A 19102-nucleotide genomic window follows, 5' to 3' on the forward strand; every position below is an offset into this window, starting at 1 on the left:
CATTTTATTTCAGGTTGCAGTGTAGGATTTTAGAAGTCCTCCCTCCATCACATCAAAATGGTTTTGCTAATGGACATGTTAACAGTATGGATGGAGAAACTATCATCATCAGTGATAGTGATGATTCAGAAACACAAAGCTGTTCTTTTCAAAATGGGTAAGTGATTTTTATTTTTAAATTATTTAGCAGATTGCCTAATGATACTCTGTTGAAATGCCTTTTTCCTTTTTTTTATGAGACAGAGTTTCGCTTTTTTCACCCAGTAGTGCAGTCTCGGCTCACTGCAGTCTCCGCCTCCCAGGTTCAAGCAGTTCTCCTGCCTCAGCCTCTCAAGTAGCTGGGATTACAGACATGCAAACCATGCCTGGCTAATTTTGTGTTTTTAATACTGACAGGGTTTCACCATGTTGGTCAGGCTGGTCTCAAACTCCTGACCTCAGGTGATCCACCTGCCTCAGCCTCCCAAAGTGCTGGGATTACAGGCGTGAGCCACCACGCCCAGCCCCTACTTTCATTTACTTGATAAATTTCATTCTGTACTTTAACACTCCTTTTCTTTGGTGCACATAGTAAAGAAACACTGTAACCACCTAAACTTCAGACAACTGATGGTCTGTGGCAGCTGAGCGCTGTTGGAGAAAAATCACACAAACATGTAGCTAGGAATTTAAAATCTCAGCTGAGATGACTCTGCAACTGATTAAAAGTCCTTTTACATGTTTTAGCTCAGTAACCTCTTCTGTTCTCCACAATGGCTATTCTAAATCGTTATTCCTCCATTCTGTTCCCTTTTAGGCATCTCAGACTTCAAAATGCTTTCTCCTGCCTGTCTTGTGCCTTTCTTGGTTTCTTATTTTTAGTGAACAGTACAGTAATGTTTAAATAAGAAACCTGATATTACCTACTTCTCTTAATTACTTTGCTCTTGAAATACCAGCATCTATCAAGTTCTGTCTTTCAGAAACTTTTAGTTCTAATTTTCCTGTCATTAACGACTATAGCTATAGCTAGCATTTGAGAATTGACTGTGATCAGGCACTGTGCTAAGTGCTTTATATGCATTTTTGTCAGTTCTGGAAGAGTGTTGTAATTCTTATTTAACAAGGAAAAACCTGAGACTTAGGAAGGTTAATAGGCTTTGTCAAGGTCATCTAACTAGCACATTGCCTGACAGAATAAATAATTTTTAGGTGAGTGAATGAAGCATGACATGGTCCTATATAATAAGTCTTTTGATACGTCTCTCTCTCTCTTTTTTTTTTTTTTTTTGAGTTGCTTTTCTTTTCTTTTTTTGTTTTATTTATTTATTTTTTTTTCGAGACGGAGTTTCGCTCTTGTTACCCAGGCTGGAGTGCAATGGCACGATCTCGGCTCACCGCAACCTCCGCCTCCTGGGTTCAGGCAATTCTCCTGCCCCAGCCTCCTGAGTCGCTGGGATTATAGGCACGCGCCACCATGCCCAGCTAATTTTTTGTATTTTTAGTAGAGATGGGGTTTCACCATGTTGACCAGGATGGTCTCGATCTCTTGACCTCGTGATCCACCCGCCTCGGCCTCCCACAGTGCTGGGATTACAGGCGTGAGCCACCGCGCCTGGCCTTCTTTTTTTTTATTTTTAAGGAATGGAGTCTTACTCTGTTGCCTAGGCTGGAGTGCAGTGGTGAGATCATAGCTTACTGCAGTTTCAAACTCCTGGGCTCAAAAGCAGTCCTCCCATCTCATCCTCCTATAGTCCTGTAGGCTAGGACTATAGGTGCATGCTACCATGCCTGGCTAATTTTTATTTATTTATTTTTTTTTTGGTAGAGACAGGGTATCACTATATTGCCCATGCTAATGTCAGATGCCTGGCTTCAAGCAATCCTCCCATCTCAGTCTCTTGAAGTGCTGGGATTACAGGCAGAACCACTGTGCCTGGCCAAGTTGCTACTATTAACCAGAAAAATAAATTACTATATTACTTGTCCATGTCTTCTATTAAATATAGGGTTTGGGATGCAAAATTCGTGGGAATTTTTGTTTTTTTTGAGATGGAGCTTTGCTCTTGTTGCCCAGGCTAGAGTACAATGGTGTAATCTTGGCTGACTGCAACCTCCGCCCCCTGGGCTTAAGTGATTTTCCTGCTTCAGCCTCCCAAGTAGCTGGGATTACAGGCACCTACCACCACATCCGGCTATTTTTTTTTTTTTTTTTTTAAGTAGAGACAGGGTTTTACCATGTTGACCATGGCTGGTGTCTAACTCCTGAACTCAGGTGATCCACCTGCCTCAGCCTCCCAAAGTACTGGGATTACAGGCATGAGCCACTGTGCCAGGCCAATTCATGGGAATGATAGTAGTAAATGTATGTCCTTTAGCATGTCTGATAGTAGTTCATGTGTTTTGTTTGGACTACTAAAAGATTGCATCCTCTAAAAAATATAGCTATAAATCAGATGAGTGTATACATAGGCACAGATATAAGTAAATATGCAAGTATTCATTAATAATAAATAGAAATAAATTCTCTAATTTATTGGAATGCCTCTTGAAAATTTTAATTCAAGATTTAAAAAAAGCTAAGCCCAGTCTTAAAGAATTAAATACAGATTTTGTATATAAACAGTATTTTTAAAATTCATGTTTAAACATGGTAAGCATTTATTTATCTGAAAAAAAATTTTTTAGATGGAATTTTGCTCTTGTTGCCCATGCTAGAGTACAATGGCACTATCTCGGCTCATTGCAACCCGTGTCTCTCGGGTTCAAGTGGTTATCTTGCCTCAGCCCCAATAGTAGCTGGGATTAAAGGCGTGTGCCACCATGCCTAGCTAATTTTTATACTTTTAGTAGAGACGGGGTTTTGCCAGGTTGGCCAGGCTGGTCTTGAACTCCTGACCTCAAGTGATTCACCCACCTTGGCCTCCCAAAGTGCTGGGATTATAGGTGTGAATCACTGCACCTGGCCCATATAGTAACTTTTTTTTTTCTTTGAGATGGAGTCTCACTTGATTGCCCAGGCTGCAGTGCAGTAGTGCAGTCTTGGCTCACTGCAACCTCCACCTCCTGGATTCAAGTGATCCTCCTGCCTTAGCCTCCCAAGTAGCTGGGGCTATAGGCGCATGCCACCGCGGCTGGCTAATTTTTGTATTTGTTAGTAAAGATGTGGTTTTACCTTGTTGGCCAGGCTGGTCTTGAACTGCCGAACTCAGTTAATCTGCCCAGAACCAGCTCCCAATGTGCTGGGATTACCGAAGTGAGCCACTGTGACTGGCCCTGTGTAGTAACTTTTAATATACTTTTCTAATTCTTTTAGGTGCTGTGAGGTGATTTCACATGAGGACTGTCTAGATTCTGAGGGTCAGCATGCTATTACTCAGTTCATGAATGTTCTTTTCTTTTTTAGATTTCAACATGAGTTACCTGCATATTTTGTGGCTAATTTATAACCTTGAATACAAAGCATATTAATTCAAAATTTCAATTAGTAAATACTTTGCCTGTTATAAAGTAGCATTTTGGAGAAGACTTCTATTGTGCCATTTATAGCAAGTTTACTATAAAGTATGATTGAATTTGGCCATAGGAGCAATCAGTCATAATTTCCTGACTAAATGGGCTGTGTCATATCCCTTGTATACAGATACTTGGAACAGACCCTTGATAGGAGAAAAGTGAACAAGCTGATCAATTATTTTTGTTTGTTTGCTTGTTTGTTTTGAGACAGGGTCTCACCCTGTCACCCAGGCTGGAGTGTGCAGTGGTGTGATCTCAGCTCACTGCATTCTCGACCTGCTGGGCTCAAGCCAGCTTTCCTAGTAACTGGGACTACAGGGGCACACCACCCATGCCCAGTTAATTTTTTGTATTTTTGGTAGAGATGGAGTTTCGGCATGTTGCTCAGGCTTTCCTGGTATTCCTAAGCTCAAGTGATTCACCCACCTCAACCTCCCAAAGTATTGGGATTATAGGTATGAGCCCCCACACCTGGCCTGATCAATTATTTATTTCCAGGTTTGTTTTGTTTTGTTTTTTTGAGATGGAGTGTCACTCTTGCCCAGGCTGGAGTGCAATGGTGCAATCTCAGCTCACTGCAACCTCCACCTCCCTGGTTCAAGCGATTCTCCCACCTTAGCCTCCCAAGTAGCTGGGATTACAGGCACGTGCTACCACACCTGGCTAATTTTTGTATTTTTAGTAGAAACGGGGCTTTGCCATGTTGGCCAGGCTGGACTCGAACTCCTGACCTCAGGTGATCCGCCTCCCCAGCCTCCCAAAATGCTGGGATTATAGGAATGAGCCATTGTGCCTGGCCTATTCACAGGTACTTTTAACTCATTTGTCTATGATTAAAAAATCTCAGCCTTTACTACACATCAGTACCATAAAAAATACGTACTTGTTCGTGGATTGCTACTGCTATATCTAGACACCATCAGATGTCAGGAAGGGTGAAACATAGCCATCTTTGGACCTTTATGATTTGCAAAATAATTCCCTAATTTTTAAAAATTATCTAATTTGTGTAATAAATTGACTTCTAGGTAATTTTCCCTGCCAACAAAACATAATCTGGATTTTCTCATGTTTTAGTAGGTTGTTTAAAGAAAATGGAAGGGAACAAGTATTTATTGGACATTTTTTCATGCTAGGCTTATAACAACATTCAAATTGTTTTATTCCTTAGAATCATTCTGTAATGGTAGATGGACATATCCTCATATCACTTAGTAGAAATGAAAGTTCGGAGTTAGGAAATTTGCCCAGCATCACATAGCTCATTATGTCTACAAGATATACTCAGTGTTGTCAAGATGTCACTTCTTCCCATCTTGATCTGTAGGTTTATCCCTACTTAATGTGTAGGTTCGGTCCATTCCCAATCAAAATCCCCACAAGTTATTTGGTGGATATCAGCAAACTGATTATAAAGTTTATATGGGGAGACAGGAGACCCGGAATAGCCAACACAATATTGAAGAACAAAGTCAGAGAACTGACACTACCTAACTTCAAGACTTACTATGAAACTACAGTAATCCAGAAAGTGTGGTATTGGCAAAAGTATAGATAGATCGATCAATGATCAGAATAAAAACTTATAAAATAGACTCACATAAATATAATCAACTGACCTTTGACAAAGCAGTGAAGGCACACAGTAGAGAAAAGGTAGTCTTTTCAGTCAGTGGTGCTGGAAATACTTGGATATCCACATGCAAAAAAAAAAAAAAAATCTAGACAGACTTTACACTTTTTATAAAAAATTAACTCAAAATGGATTGTAGACCTAAGTTTTCTATTCCTAGAAAACATAGAAGAAGGCTTGGCGCGGTGACTCACTCCTGTACTTCCAACACTTTGGGAGGCCAAGGTGGGTGGATCACGTGAGGTTGGGAGTTTGAGACCAGCCTGACTAACATGGAGAAACCCCATCTCTGCTAAAAATACAAAATAAGCCAGACGTGGTGGCGCACGCCTGTCATCCCAGCTACTCAGGAGGCTGAGGTTGCCGTGAGCCAAGATCACGCCATTGCACTCCAGCCTGGACAAGAGTGAAACTCCTTCTCAAAAAAAAAAAAAAAAAAAAGAGAGAAAAGAAAATATAGAAGAAAACCTAGATGACCTTGGATATGGCGATGACTTTTTAGATATAACACAAAAGGCACAATCCATGAAAGAAGTAGTTGATAAACTGGACTTCACTAAAATTACAAACACTTTTATTCTGCAAAAGACATTCTCAAGAGAATGAGAAGTCAAGCCACAGAATGTTTTGCAAAAGACATCTGTTGAAGGATTGTCATCCAAAATATACAAAGAACTCTTAAATCTCAGTATTAAGAAAACGAGGGCTGGGCACCATGGCTCTTGTCTGTAACCCCAATACTTTGGCAGACCGAGGTGGGAGGATTGCCTGAGTTTAGGAGTTCAAGACCAGCCTGGGCAACATAGTGAAACTCCTGTTTCTATAAAATAATTGGCCAGGTATTGTGGTGCATGCCTGTAGTCCCAGCTACTTGGGAGGCTGAGGTGGGAGGATGGCTTGAACCCAGGAGGTAGAGGTTGCAGTGAGCCAGTTGAGCCACGGCACTCCAGCCTGGGTGACAGAACCAGACCATATCTCAAAAAAAAAACAAAAACAAGCAACCCAACTAATAAATGGCGAAAGATCTGAACAGATACCTAACCAAAGAAGCCATATAGATGGCAAGTAAGCATATGAAAAGATGTTCAACATCATATGTCATTAGGAAATTGTAAATTAAAACAACAATGAGGTATGACCATGTACTTAATAGAATGGCCAAAATCCAGAACACTGAACACCAAATGCTAGTGAGCATGTAGAGCAAGAGGAACTTTCATTTATTGCGGGTGGAAATGAAAAATGGCATAGCCACTTAGGAGGACAGTCTGGTAGTTTCTTATACTACCAAACATACTCTTATATGATGTAGCAATTGCATGTATTGGTATTTACTCAAATGCATTGGAAACTTACATTCACACAAAAACTCGCACATGGATGTTTATAGTTGCATTGTAATTTCTAAAACATCAAAGCAACTAAGATATCCTTCAGTAGGTGAGTGGATAAACTGGTACATAAAGACAATGGAATATTCACTAAAAAGAAATGAGCTCTTAAGCCATGAAAAAACATGGGGGAAATTTAAATGCGTATGTACTAACTGAAAGAAACCAATCTGAAAAAGCTACGTACTGTATGAATGATTCCAACTATGACATTCTGGAAAAGGCAAAGCTATGGAGACAGTAAAAGGATAAGTGATTGCCAAGGGCTTTCAGAGAGGGAAGAATGAATAGAGCCCAGAGGATTTCTGGGGCATTGAGACTATTGTGTCCAATACAGCAGTGCTCCCATATCCATGGGGGATATGTTCGAAGACCTTCAGTGGATTCCTGAAACCCATAGCCTATATAACACTTGAGAGTGAACACTAATGTAAGCTGTTCACTTGAGTGATAATTATGTGTCAGTAAAGTTTAATAATTTTAAAAATGTATATTTAATGCCATTTTAAATATTTTTGAAATGTTGTAACTCAGTGGCATCAATTACATTCACAGTGTTGTACAACTATTACCACTGTTTTTTGTAGAAATTTTGTATCCATTAAGCTATAACTCTGCCTTTCTTCCTTCCCCCAGCCCATGGGAACCTCTGATCTACTTTATCTCTTTGAATTTTCCTATTCTAGATATTTTATATAAGTAGAAATAGGTTTTTTTTTTTCTTTTGGCACCTGGCTCATTTCACTTAGCATGTTTTCAAGGTTCATCTGTATCGCAGCACAATCAGGAACTTCATTCCTCTTTATGGCTGAATAATCCATTGCATGTTTATATCACATTTTGTTTATCCATCAACTATTGATAGGTATTTGGATTGTTTCCACCTTTTGGCTACTGTAAATAATGCTGCATTAAATATTGGAATACAGGGATCTGCTTGAGTCCCTGTTTTAAATTCATGCAGGTATATGGCTAGGAGTAGAATTGCTGGGTCATATGGTAATCTATGCTTTACTTTTTGAGGAACTGCCAAACTACTGTCCCCAGTAGCTGTGCCATTTTACATGCTCAACCACAATATCAGAGGGTTCCAATTTCACTATATGCTTGCCATCAGTTGTTATACTCTGGTTTTTAAAAATTATAGTCATCCTATTGGATGTAAAATGCTATCTCATGGTTTTAATTTGCATTTTCCTAATGACTAATGATGTTGAGTATCTTCATGTGCTTACTGGTCATTTGTATATTTTTTTTGGAGAAATACCCATTCAAGTTCTTTGCCTGTTTTTAAATTAGATTGTTTGACTTTTGTTTGTTTGTTTGTTTGTTTGTTTTGAGGCAGAGTCTTGGCCCTGTTTGTCTAGGCCAGAGTGCAGTGGCACAATCTTGGCTCATTGCAACCTCTGCCTCCCAGGCACAAGCGATTCTCATGTCTTAGCCTCCTGAGTAGTTGGGATTACAGGTATGAGCCACTACTCCTAGCTAATTTTTGTATTTTTAGTAGAGATGGGGTTTCACCATGTTGGCCAGGCTGGTCTCAAATTCTTGGTCTCAAGTAATCTGCCTACCTTGGCCTCTCAAAGTGCTGAGATGATAAGCGTGAGCCACTGTGCTCAGTTGAAGTCATGCAGTTTTTAAATAATATATTCTGATCGTCAAAGTTTTAAAAACAGTATCTCGATACATTTGAGGGGGCATATTGATTTATGTTCCTAAATAAAGGTAAATTTTATTTAAAAATTGACTTCTTGGCTATTATTTAATAGTATTAGATAAGAGTTTAGACTGCATTTTAGAAACTGTATTTTGTGTCATATAAAATTGAGGTAAAGAGGATTAGGGTTTTAACTCCTAGTCTTTCACTCTGAAATTTTACGTATGTATTGTATGTCTGCTTTCAATAATTTTTTCTTTACCCTTAATGTTTGCCCTTTAAGAATAACATAGTAATGTTATGTTGTCCCTTTCACTCAAAAGTTACTAATAGATTTTTAAAGAAAATTTACATGTGACTATCCTTACAACTTGATGAGACAACATTGTGTGTAATTACTTGATACAGGTTTCCCCTGTTAACAGCCAAATAGTGAAGTTCATCTACAATCACAAATTCTCTGGAATCTGAACTAGATTGATAAGACAGTCCTGACTAAAATATCCACTAGTTTACCATCTGAATTCAGTAGCCAGATGTGCCAGGTATAGGTGAGTTTGTGTAGTTGATTTTAGAGTTTGTAAAAGAAACGAAATATGGTATTTGTAGCAGCTCAGATTAGTATGTGAATGATGTTTTCTCATAGTATAACCTGCTGTTGTGATTTAAAGCTATCAATGAAGCTGCTGCTTTTTTTTTTTTTTTTTTTTTTACAATGGATCAAGTTTTATGGAACCATCTATAAACAGATATTAAAATTTGAAGTACATTATAAAAAATCCATTATCCTGGCCTGAAAATAGTACATGAATAAGTTACATTTTTGGTTACCTATCCTTTCCTGGTGGTGATTTGCAGGAGCACAAAGGGAAAGTGTTTTGGAAACAATTGGAATAATATATATCTACCCTCAAAATATTATATGTGTTTTCCCACAATATATTCTAGCTCTCATTATAACTTGACTAATTGTTAGTAAAATAGTGGAATATGAGTGTTATTTTTAAAGAAGTGGACCTAATTGTTTTGCTATTTGTAGTTCCACGGACGGAAACAATGTGTGAGAAATAATATTAGCATTTTAAATTTATACATATATATCTCACCGTAAGTAACCACCTATGGCTAATCATTTAGTGAGTTGTTGTTGTAGAATAGTTGTGAACACAATTTGGTGTTTTCTCTTAAAAGAACCTTTATGTTGAAAGTATAGGGTTTTTTTTTTTTTTTTTTTTTTGGTCATTTCTGTTGTGCTGATAGAGAAAATTCTTTAATGTTTTGCATCTTTATTGTCAAATGTTCATAATAGGAGAACCAACTTTCATTATGGTAAAATCAAAGTAGAATTAAAATTAACATATGTAACTAGGCATACTGAAACATACATTTTTTAAATAAATAATCAGAATGGTATTCTGATTTTATAAGTACAATATTTGGTATTTGCTTATTATTGTAGAAGTAAACACAGGTCTGTACCTGTTGGTAATAAAATGGTGAGTCACTGTCATAATTGAGATCACTAAAGTTCAACTTGATTCAGCTATTTAGGCCAAGACTTTGGGTAGCAAGAAAAATGATTAAAATGTAAGTTCTTTTTAATATTATCCTTGTAGTTTATATCTTATAGGTGAATTCGTATTATAAGAAGCAGTTTTTCTTGGTCTCTAGTAATTGTACATCTTTGGGAAGAATGCAATTAGGATTTTATTTTATATAGAATTTTGTGTAAGGATTATAGCAAAGCCCCAGTAAGAATATTTTCACTGATTAGAAAAAAATTTCTATTTATCTTCACAAATGAATTTCATGGTATAGCAAGAAAAGGAAAAGATAATTCCTTGTACGTATAAACTCAGGTTACAGCCTTAAATCCATTAAGGTACGATCTGGGGCTGGGTGCAATAGCTCATGCCTATAATCCCAGCACTCTGGGAGGCCGAGGCGGTAGATTACCTGAGGTCAGGAATTTGAGACCAGCCTGGCTAACATGGTGAAACTAAAAATACAAAAAATTAGCCAGGCATAATCCCAGCTACTCAGGAGTCTGAGGCAGGAGAATAACTTGAACCCAGGAGACGGAGGTTGCAGTGAGCTGAGAGCACGCCATTGCTCTCCAGCCTAGCAACAACAGTGAACTCTGTCTCCAAAAAAAAAAAAAAAAAAAAGATAAGGTCTTATATGGTGGCTCACACCTGTAATCCCAGCACTTTGGGAGGCTGAGGTGGGAGCATTGCTTGAGCCCTGGAGTTCTAAACCAGCCTGGGCAACGTAGAAAAACCCTGTCTCTACAAAAACTGCAAAAAATTAGCCGGGCATGGGTGGCACACACGTAGTCCCAGCTACCGGAATATTGAGGTAGGAGGATCACTTGAGCCTGGGAGATTGAGGCAACAGTGAGCCGTGATCATGTCACTGTATTCCAGCCTGGGATGAGTGAGACCCTGTCTCCTCCACCAAAAAAAAGGTCCATATACCAGTTTTCTAGACTGTATACTAATATCTGAATACTCAGTTGGAATCTAAAGTTTTAGAAATTACTACTCTTGATTTTCTCTCCTGTTAGTATGTATATTCATTATTTTATAATTTATTAAATGTGGGAGAAATAAGATTTTTTATGTATTTAATTGATTATATAAAATATGTTAATATATAATACATAGTAAAATAAATTTTTTTAACATTTATAATTATTTTTGTAACATTTATTTATTTATTTATTTATTTATTTATTTTGAGACAGAGTCTCGCTCTGTTGCCAGGCGTCAGGCTGGAGTGCAGTGGCGGGATCTTAGCTCACTGCAGCCTCCGCCTCCTGGGTTCAAGCAATTCTCGTGCCTCAGCCTCCCCAGTAGCTGGGACTACAGGCGCGCGCCACTATGCTCAGCTAATTTCTGTATTTTTAGTAGAGACAGGGTTTCACCATGCTGACCAGGATGGTCTCGATCTCTTGACCTCGTGATCCGCCCGACTTGGCCTCCCAAAGTTTTGGGATTACAAGTGTGAGCCACTGCACCTGGCCTTGTAACATTTATTATTGCCACTAGTAATAATTTTTTAAGTGTAACAATATACTTGATCAATCTCTTTATACATATAAGTATAAAATGGAAGTGGTTGCTAAGTTGAGACCTATTAAAAAAGTATTAAGATAACTTACTTCTCTTGTTCTTAAACTGTTGCTAATTCATTAGAACTCATTTTCTTTTTCCTTTTCTTTATTTCAAGAAATTCTCTTCTTTTTTTTTTTTGAGATGGACTCTCGCTCTGTCACTTAGGCCGTAGTGCAGTGGCGCCATCCCGGCTCACTGAAACCTCCGCCTCCCAGATTCAAGCAATTCTCCTGCCTCAGCCTCCCAAGCAGCTATAGGTGCATGCCACCAAGGCTGGCTAATTTTTGTATTTTTAGTAGAGACGGGGTTTCACTATGCTGGTCAGGCTAGTCTCAAACTACTGACCTCATGATCTGCCTGCCTCTCAAAGTGCTGGGATTACAGGTGTGAGCCACTTGCCCAGCAGAAACTTTCTTATTGAGAACTCCTATCATTGCTTGTTTGTTTGTTTTTTGAGACAGAGTCTTGCTTTGTCACCCAGGCTAGAGTGCAGCGGCACAATCACAACCCACCACAGTCTCCACTTGCCAGGCTCAAGTGGTCCTCCTACCTAAGCCTCCAAAGTAGCTGGGACCATACACGCATGTCACCATATCCAACAAGGGTTTTTTTTTTTTTTTTTTTTTTTTTTTTTTTTTTTTTTTTTTTGTAGGTTTCCTCATGTTGCCCAGGTTGTTCTCAAACTCCTGAAGTGATCACCAGCCTTGGCCTCACAAAGTGCCAGGATTACAGGTGTGAACAATCACACCCAGCTACCACTGCTTCTTTCTGAACATTTAGAATTCTCTCTTTGATCTGTTATCTTAGAACAGTGCTTTTAAGACCACAGGTTGTTATGGCCCCATGTAGGTTGTGAAATTAACTTGATAATGAACTTTAATGGAATAGAAAATGCTAGATAACATTCCATATAGTACAGGTGCATATTTAAATACATCTACTGGATTGTGTGTATACTGGGTCTTAGAGTAAAGATACTTGGCCTTCCAACTTAGTATTTAATGCTATTGTAGGTAAATACTCTAGTTTTACTTGTTTGTGTCATATCCCTTTTATGTTAAACCCCTCCCCTACTCTGTGTGTGCTTTATTTATGTAACTTTGACTATATCTTATTCTCATTGCCAATGCTTCTCTTAATCATCTTAGCATATCATTTTATGCTCTTCTCTATAATCCCCATTTACATCCTCTTTACATGCACAGAGGTGGCATTTTCAGAATCCTACCTCTTCTCTCTATGGCTGCTACACTCATTTAAGTCCATGCTGCAGTCGGTTCTCAGTAGCCTTCTAACTGGTATTCCTGTTTACACTCTTGCCCCGAAGTGTCTTCACATAGCAGCCAGAGTGATCCTTCTGAAGTGTAAGTTAAGTCATTATCACCTTATTATTAAAAATCCTCTAGTGACTTTACTCAGAGTAATTTCCAAAGTCTCATATTCTGGCACTGCACTGCTGCTGCATCTCCAAATCTTCCTTCATTTTCCTTATTCATTCTGCCGCTGTGTAAATTGTGCACGCCTCCTTCCACCTCAGGGTTTTTACTTCTTTTCTCTTTTTTAAAAAATTCATTTCCCTAAGATTTTTCATGAGTTGCTCCCTTGGTTTTGTTACCCGTCCCCACCCCCCTGATCTCTGCTTAATTATCAACTTCTTTGAAGGCGTACTTAGTCAGTTTATCAGAGATCATTATCTATATAAAATCGTGGCTCCCCAGCCCTGCACTTCGTTCTCTTGATAGCACTTATCACTTCTCCTGTTTTATATGTTTTTGTTTGCCTGTATCTCTCTCCTCACTGTTTCTATTTTGTTGACTACTGAATCTTCACTACTGAATCTTAACTATTTAGAATAGTTTCTGGCACATTTCAGGCTCTTAAATATTGAATAAATTCCTGAATACACCCTCAAAGGGAAGAAAAGATGTGAAGTTGGTGGGGAGTAGGAATTAAACGTGTAATCTCTTTGCCAATTAAACTATACTGTCTCCATTTTTATTCTTGGATTATATAGCTATAAGAAAGTTTAAAAGCAAGTCCAAGAACGTTTTTTTTTTTTTTTGAGACGGAGTTTCGCTCTTGTTACCCAGGCTGGAGTGCAATGGCGCGATCTCGGCTCACCGCAACCTCCGCCTCCTGGGTTCAGGCAATTCTCCTACCTCAGCCTCCTGAGTAGCTGGGATTACAGGCACGTGCCACCATGCCCAGCTAATTTTTTTTGTAGTTTTAGTAGAGACGGGGTTTCACCATGTTGACCAGGATGGTCTCGATCTCTTGACCTCGTGATCCACCCACCTCGGCCTCCCAAAGTGCTGGGGTTACAGGCTTGAGCCACCGCGCCCGGCCCAAGAACGTTTTTTTAATTTTTATTTTTTACTCTTTAAACTGGGTACTCTATGCTTCATCTCTAGTTACTTTCTTCACCCAAGGAAAATGTATTGAGTAGCTAAAATACCTACCTAAAATAAAATAGTTCTTCTTACTGTTTTGGCTAGTAGAATGGTGGAGGGCAGGGATCAATAACTTATAAAACCCTAAATTAAAAATGCATGGCCACATACAGTGGCTCGTGCCTGTAATGCCAACACTTTCGGAGGCCAAGGTAGGAGGATCTCTGGGGGCCAGGAATTTGAGGCTACACTCAGCTCTGATGATGCCATTGCACTCTAGCTTGGGTGACAAGGTGAGACACTGTCTCTAAAACAATAATAAAATTTTAAAATTTTGAAATATATGGCCAAGCACGGTGTCTCAAGCCTATAATCCCAGCACTTTGGGAGGCAGAGGTGGGTGGATCACCTGAGGTCAGCAGTTTGAGACCAGCCTGACCAACATGGTGAAACCCTGTCTCTTCTACTAAAAATACAAAATTAGCTGGGCATGGTTGCACATGCCTGTATCTCACCTATTTGGGAGGCCGAGGGAGGAGAATAGCTTGAACCCAGGAGGCGGAGGTTGCATTGAGCCAGGATCACACCATTGCACTCCAGCCTGGGCAACAAGAGCGAGACTCCATCTCAAAAACATACAAATATTTTGAAATATGTGATTTTATTATAGTATATTCTTAGAAACTGGGTTTCCATTTAAAATCTCATTTTCTGGTTTGTGTCTTTTCCCTCCTTTTTTTAGGAAGAAAAAAGAGGCAATTGACCCCTTACTTTTCAAGTATAAGGTGCAACCCACTAAAAAAGAATTACATGAGTCTGCTATTGTTAAAGCAACACAAATCAGGTAAAACTCACTATCTTCTCTATAGTAGTTTAGAGTAGAATAATTATATATGTTAGATTAATAAGGTCTGACGTAGAACAAATGCAAAGTACTGTGATTGCTTTCCTTTTTAAAAATAAATGTACACTTACATGTATATGTTCATAGACTGATTAAAGTAAATCCTAAGAATCTTGATGGAGGCCAGGCACAGTAGCTCATGTCTGTAATCCTAGCACTTTGAGAGGCCAAGCCAGGAGGATTGCTTGAGGCCAGGAGTTTAAGACCAGCCTGGACAATGGAGCAAGACCCTGTCTCTATTAAAAAAAAAAAAAAAAAAAAAAAAAAAATCCTAATGGACTTCTTGAGCCCATTGTTTAGATGAGTAACTAACCCCAAATAGTCTTCTATCTAAAGAATTAAAAAGGATCCTGTTTATGAAGTACTTTTCATGAGATAACTCAGTTTTTTTTTTAACACTAATGATGGTGCCCAGGCTGATTTTAATTTTTAAAAGAATTTTAATGATTATAACTGTATGGGTAATAGTCTGATTTTCTAAAATTTGATTTACTCTCTGTAGCATATTTTCCTTAAAGTTTGTTTTCTAAGTGGCTCCTAAACAACAAATACATATTCTCTTTTGGTAGTAGACTTTTTATAGTAGATTCACTCATGTAGATCTTATAACTTCCTACATAAATACCTCTGAAAGTTTCTTGTGACTTCTACATTAATACTGTTAGAAGATGAAGTGTCCTTTGATTCCTAAGCTTGAAATTCAGGTTATAAATTTACAGAGATTATGGAGTTTGGGTTGAACTCTTTGATGCTATCACGACCCTCTTTCACTTCCTTGCCCCCTGTAGCCGGAGAAAACACATATTTTCTCGCGATAAACTAAAGCTTTTTCTGAAGCAACACTGTGAACCACAAGATGGAGTCATTAAAATAAAGGTAATCAAATAATGAAATTATTTATTGGAAGACAGAAAAGAATATGGGTAGTGTTATAACATTGCTGAAATGTTATTTCAAAGATGATTAAAGATTGCTGTCTTTTAATCTAGAGCCTATTTTTAGTACTTTATTTATTGGATTAATTACTATTTTTAGAATTTCTAGAATTGCTAGGTGGTTCAGTTACTACCACTTATAGAAAAGATCAGTAAGGACCAGTGAAAATGGAAAATTTGGAAACAGAAAAGTTTATCAGGTGGGGCAACTATAGCTTCCTAATACCTGTAGTGTGGTTTTGGCTTGCAAAGAATAGACAGATTCAAAGAACAATGCTAAACAGAGCCTACTAGGTGAGAGAACAATGTATAATAAAAAGAGCATTGGCTGGGCACAGTGGCTCACGCCTATAATCCTTGTACTTTTGGAGGCCAAAATGTACATATTGCTTGAGCCCAGGAGTTTGAGACCAGCCTGGGCAACATGGCGAACCCTGTATCTCCAAAAAATACAAAAATTAGCTGGGTATGGTAGTGGGTGACTGTAGTCTCAGCTACTTAGGAAGCTGAGGTAAAGGATCACCTGAGCATGGGGAGGTCAAGGCTGCAGTGAGCTGTGATTGAACCACTGTACTCCAGCATGGACAACAGAGTGAGACCCTGTCTCAAAATAATAATAAAAGTATCATGCTAATACTAAGCAGACAGATTATATTTTATTAATAGCCATTAAGAGAGGAAAAAGTCAACTTTTAGAGATTTCACATTGCATACTAAGTAAAAAGTTAAACGGTAAAACTCAAAGCAATTTTAAAAAATGCAAAATATTCTCATTGGGATAAAGACACACTAAGTAAAAGAGCAGCAGAATGGAGCCTCATGTGATGGTGTGTGCCTATATTTCCAGCTACTCTGAAGGCTGAGGTGGGAAGCATCACTTGAGCCTGGGATTTCAAGTCCCGCCTGGGCAACATAGCAAGATCCTTCCCCCCGTCCCCTACTCTCTTTTGAGACAGTCACACTCTGTTACCCCAGCTGGAGTGGAGTGGCACAATCTCGGATCACTGCAACCTCCACCTCCCGGGTTCAATCAATTCTCCTGCCTCAGCCTCTCGAGTAGCTGGGACTATAGGCACGCACCACCAGCCCAGCTAATTTTTCTATTTTTAGTAGAGAGGTTTCACCATGTTGGCCGGGCTGGTCTTGAACTCTTGACCTCAAGTGATCCACCTGCCTCAGCCTCCCAGAGTGCTGTGAATACAGGCATGAGCCACCACACCCGGCCTGATCCTGTCTCTTGGAAAAATAAAAAAGGCGGGGGGTGGGGGCAAGAACAACACACACCTGGGTCTCATCAGAAAGTGGGTGGAGGGAGAGGATGGGCAAAAATAACTAATGGTCACTTGGCTTAAAACCTGGGTGATAAATTAATCTGCACAACAAAACCCCATGAGACACATTTACCTATGTAATAAACCTGCAAACGCACCTCTGAACTTAAAAGTTTAAAAAGCCAATAGAATGGGTTAGAGAGATGTATGTGTTTGTCACAAATCAGCTCCTGCATGTGTAAGATTTGTGCATTTCACTGTATATAAATGTTTAAAAAGAAGAGAAACTTAAAAAGAATGAGTTTATGTGAAAAGTTATTATTTCACATCTCTAGAAGTAAGATAAAAATGGACACTTGATTAACTATCAGAATAATAAAGTTAAGTCTAACTGAAAAGAAATCAAACATTTTAATGGTAAACATGATGAGGTACTCAGGAGAAATAGAAAAAAAAATAAATAAGGATGAGATCGAGCATAAACATAGGTTTTAAAATGTCATGCGTAAGTGAGCCAAGATCACGACACTGCACTCCAGCCTGGGTGACAGAAGGAGACTCCATCTCAAAAAAAAAAAAAAAAAAAAAAGTCATACATAGATTTCAAGGGCAAGCACTGGAGGAAAAATAGCTTGAGTAAATACAATGAAGAACTCAAATTGGCTAGACAAACATAACTACCCCAGTAGGAAAATGGTCAAATAAATATGATTAAAATTCACAGTGGATGAAATATAAAAACTTCAAAATGTAAGAGTCATCTGAAAAACAAATATGCTCACATTTTAAAAAAATTATGTATCTGCCTTGATACGATTCAATTTTGCTCTGTCTGTAGCATTGATTATCAGGTAGCCATATTAAATGATGCTTACAAAAAGTTTTAATGATTTAGATACTTGCGACAAATGGGTAGAACAGTGCCTGGCACTTGGTGGACAATCGATATATGTAAATAGTTGTATATGTATATTGTAAACAGCCATTTGGCCAATTCCTCTAATTTACAAAGATTTCTTACACATCAGTGAGCAAAGATGACCCAATTGGAAGATGGTGATAAAAGACATCAGCAAGTATTTCACCAAGGAAAAAGTCAGTGAACATGGAAAGAAGCTCAACTTTACTTAATAAATAAATGGAAATTAAAGTCACAATAAACATTTTTCACTTAGAGTGTAATAGAAGATTATTAATGGATATGCAGGTGTATTAATCCATTCTCACACTGCTCTAAAGATATCTGAGACTGGGTAACTTATAAAAGAAAAGAGGTTTAATCAGCTCACGGTTCTGTGGGCTATACAGGCTTCTCCTTCTGGGGAGCCCTCAGGAAACCTACAGTCAGTGCCGAAAGCAAAGAGAAAGCAAGCACATCTTTATATGGCTGACCAGGAGAGAGTGAGTGTGAAGTAGGAGGTGCTATGCACTTTGAAACAAGCAGACCTCATGAGAACAGCAAGGGGGAAGTCCACCCCATGATTCAGTCACCTCCTACCAAGCCCGTCCTCTCACTGGGGAGTATAATCCCACATGAGATCTGGGTGGGGACACAGAGCCAAATCATATCAGCACAGTACTTTGTGAGCAAGCCCACAAAGTCTGAAAACCAGTTTTGGTGAGCATAGACTGCTGTTAGAATCTACAAGTACACAAAAATGTGGGTCTTGTGTATTGTGTGTATGAATTAGGCACTTCGGCGATTCATGTGTTAAAATCTATTTTGGCCTTTTTAAGTGTATGTATATTTGAGAAGAAACCACCCATGTGCTTTATATTTATATTCGTATTAAAGGTGCAGTTCTGTAGACAATTAGAGAATTCTATTCTGTAGATAATTCTGTTATCCCATATAAATCAGAGGTTATGTGGGATGAAATATAATCATTTTAATGAAATCTTTAATGTGAAATTTTGATAGATTCTTGATTTATTATCATGACCAGAACTGGTTGAGTTTTAGATGTTTAAAGCTGTGCTCTACCTACAAAAATAATTATACACAAAATATCTTTTTCTGTTTTGTTAACTTTATATATTTTGTATCATTATTTTCTCACACATTTCTTGAAAGGAATTTCTGTAAGTGGCATTTGTTTTCATTCACTTGTTTGTTTTGAAAGGAATAATGACAATCTTGGTCATTAGGTAAAAAATAACAGAAAGTCTAGGGTTACACATGGATAAAAGGTAAGCAAGACTGGGTGCAGTGGCTTATGCCTGTAATCCCAGCACTTTGGAAGGCCAAAGTGGGAGGATCACTTGAGGTCAGGAATTCAAGACTAGCCTAGCCAACATGGTGAGACCCTG

The 19102-nt window shown here is 38.5% G+C and overlaps 1 protein-coding gene across 4 annotated transcripts in view; it reads left to right on the forward strand.

Moving 5' to 3' along the window:
- BAZ1A (bromodomain adjacent to zinc finger domain 1A) overlaps positions 1–19102 on the forward strand; it is a 116393-nt gene that overhangs the window by 47600 nt on the left and 49691 nt on the right. For all 4 annotated transcript variants that reach the window (XM_032242571.1, XM_032242573.1, XM_032242570.1 and 1 more), the window contains 3 exons: positions 14–157; positions 14425–14526; positions 15375–15462. In XM_032242571.1, the coding sequence (XP_032098462.1) occupies positions 14–157; positions 14425–14526; positions 15375–15462 (334 nt within the window). The remainder of the gene's footprint in view (positions 1–13; positions 158–14424; positions 14527–15374; positions 15463–19102) is intronic.

The sequence above is a fragment of the Sapajus apella genome, unplaced genomic scaffold (assembly GCF_009761245.1).
Source record: "Sapajus apella isolate SASKATOON/1434 unplaced genomic scaffold, GSC_monkey_1.0 scaffold50, whole genome shotgun sequence".
In the NCBI taxonomy this organism is placed as follows: Eukaryota; Metazoa; Chordata; class Mammalia; order Primates; family Cebidae; genus Sapajus; species Sapajus apella.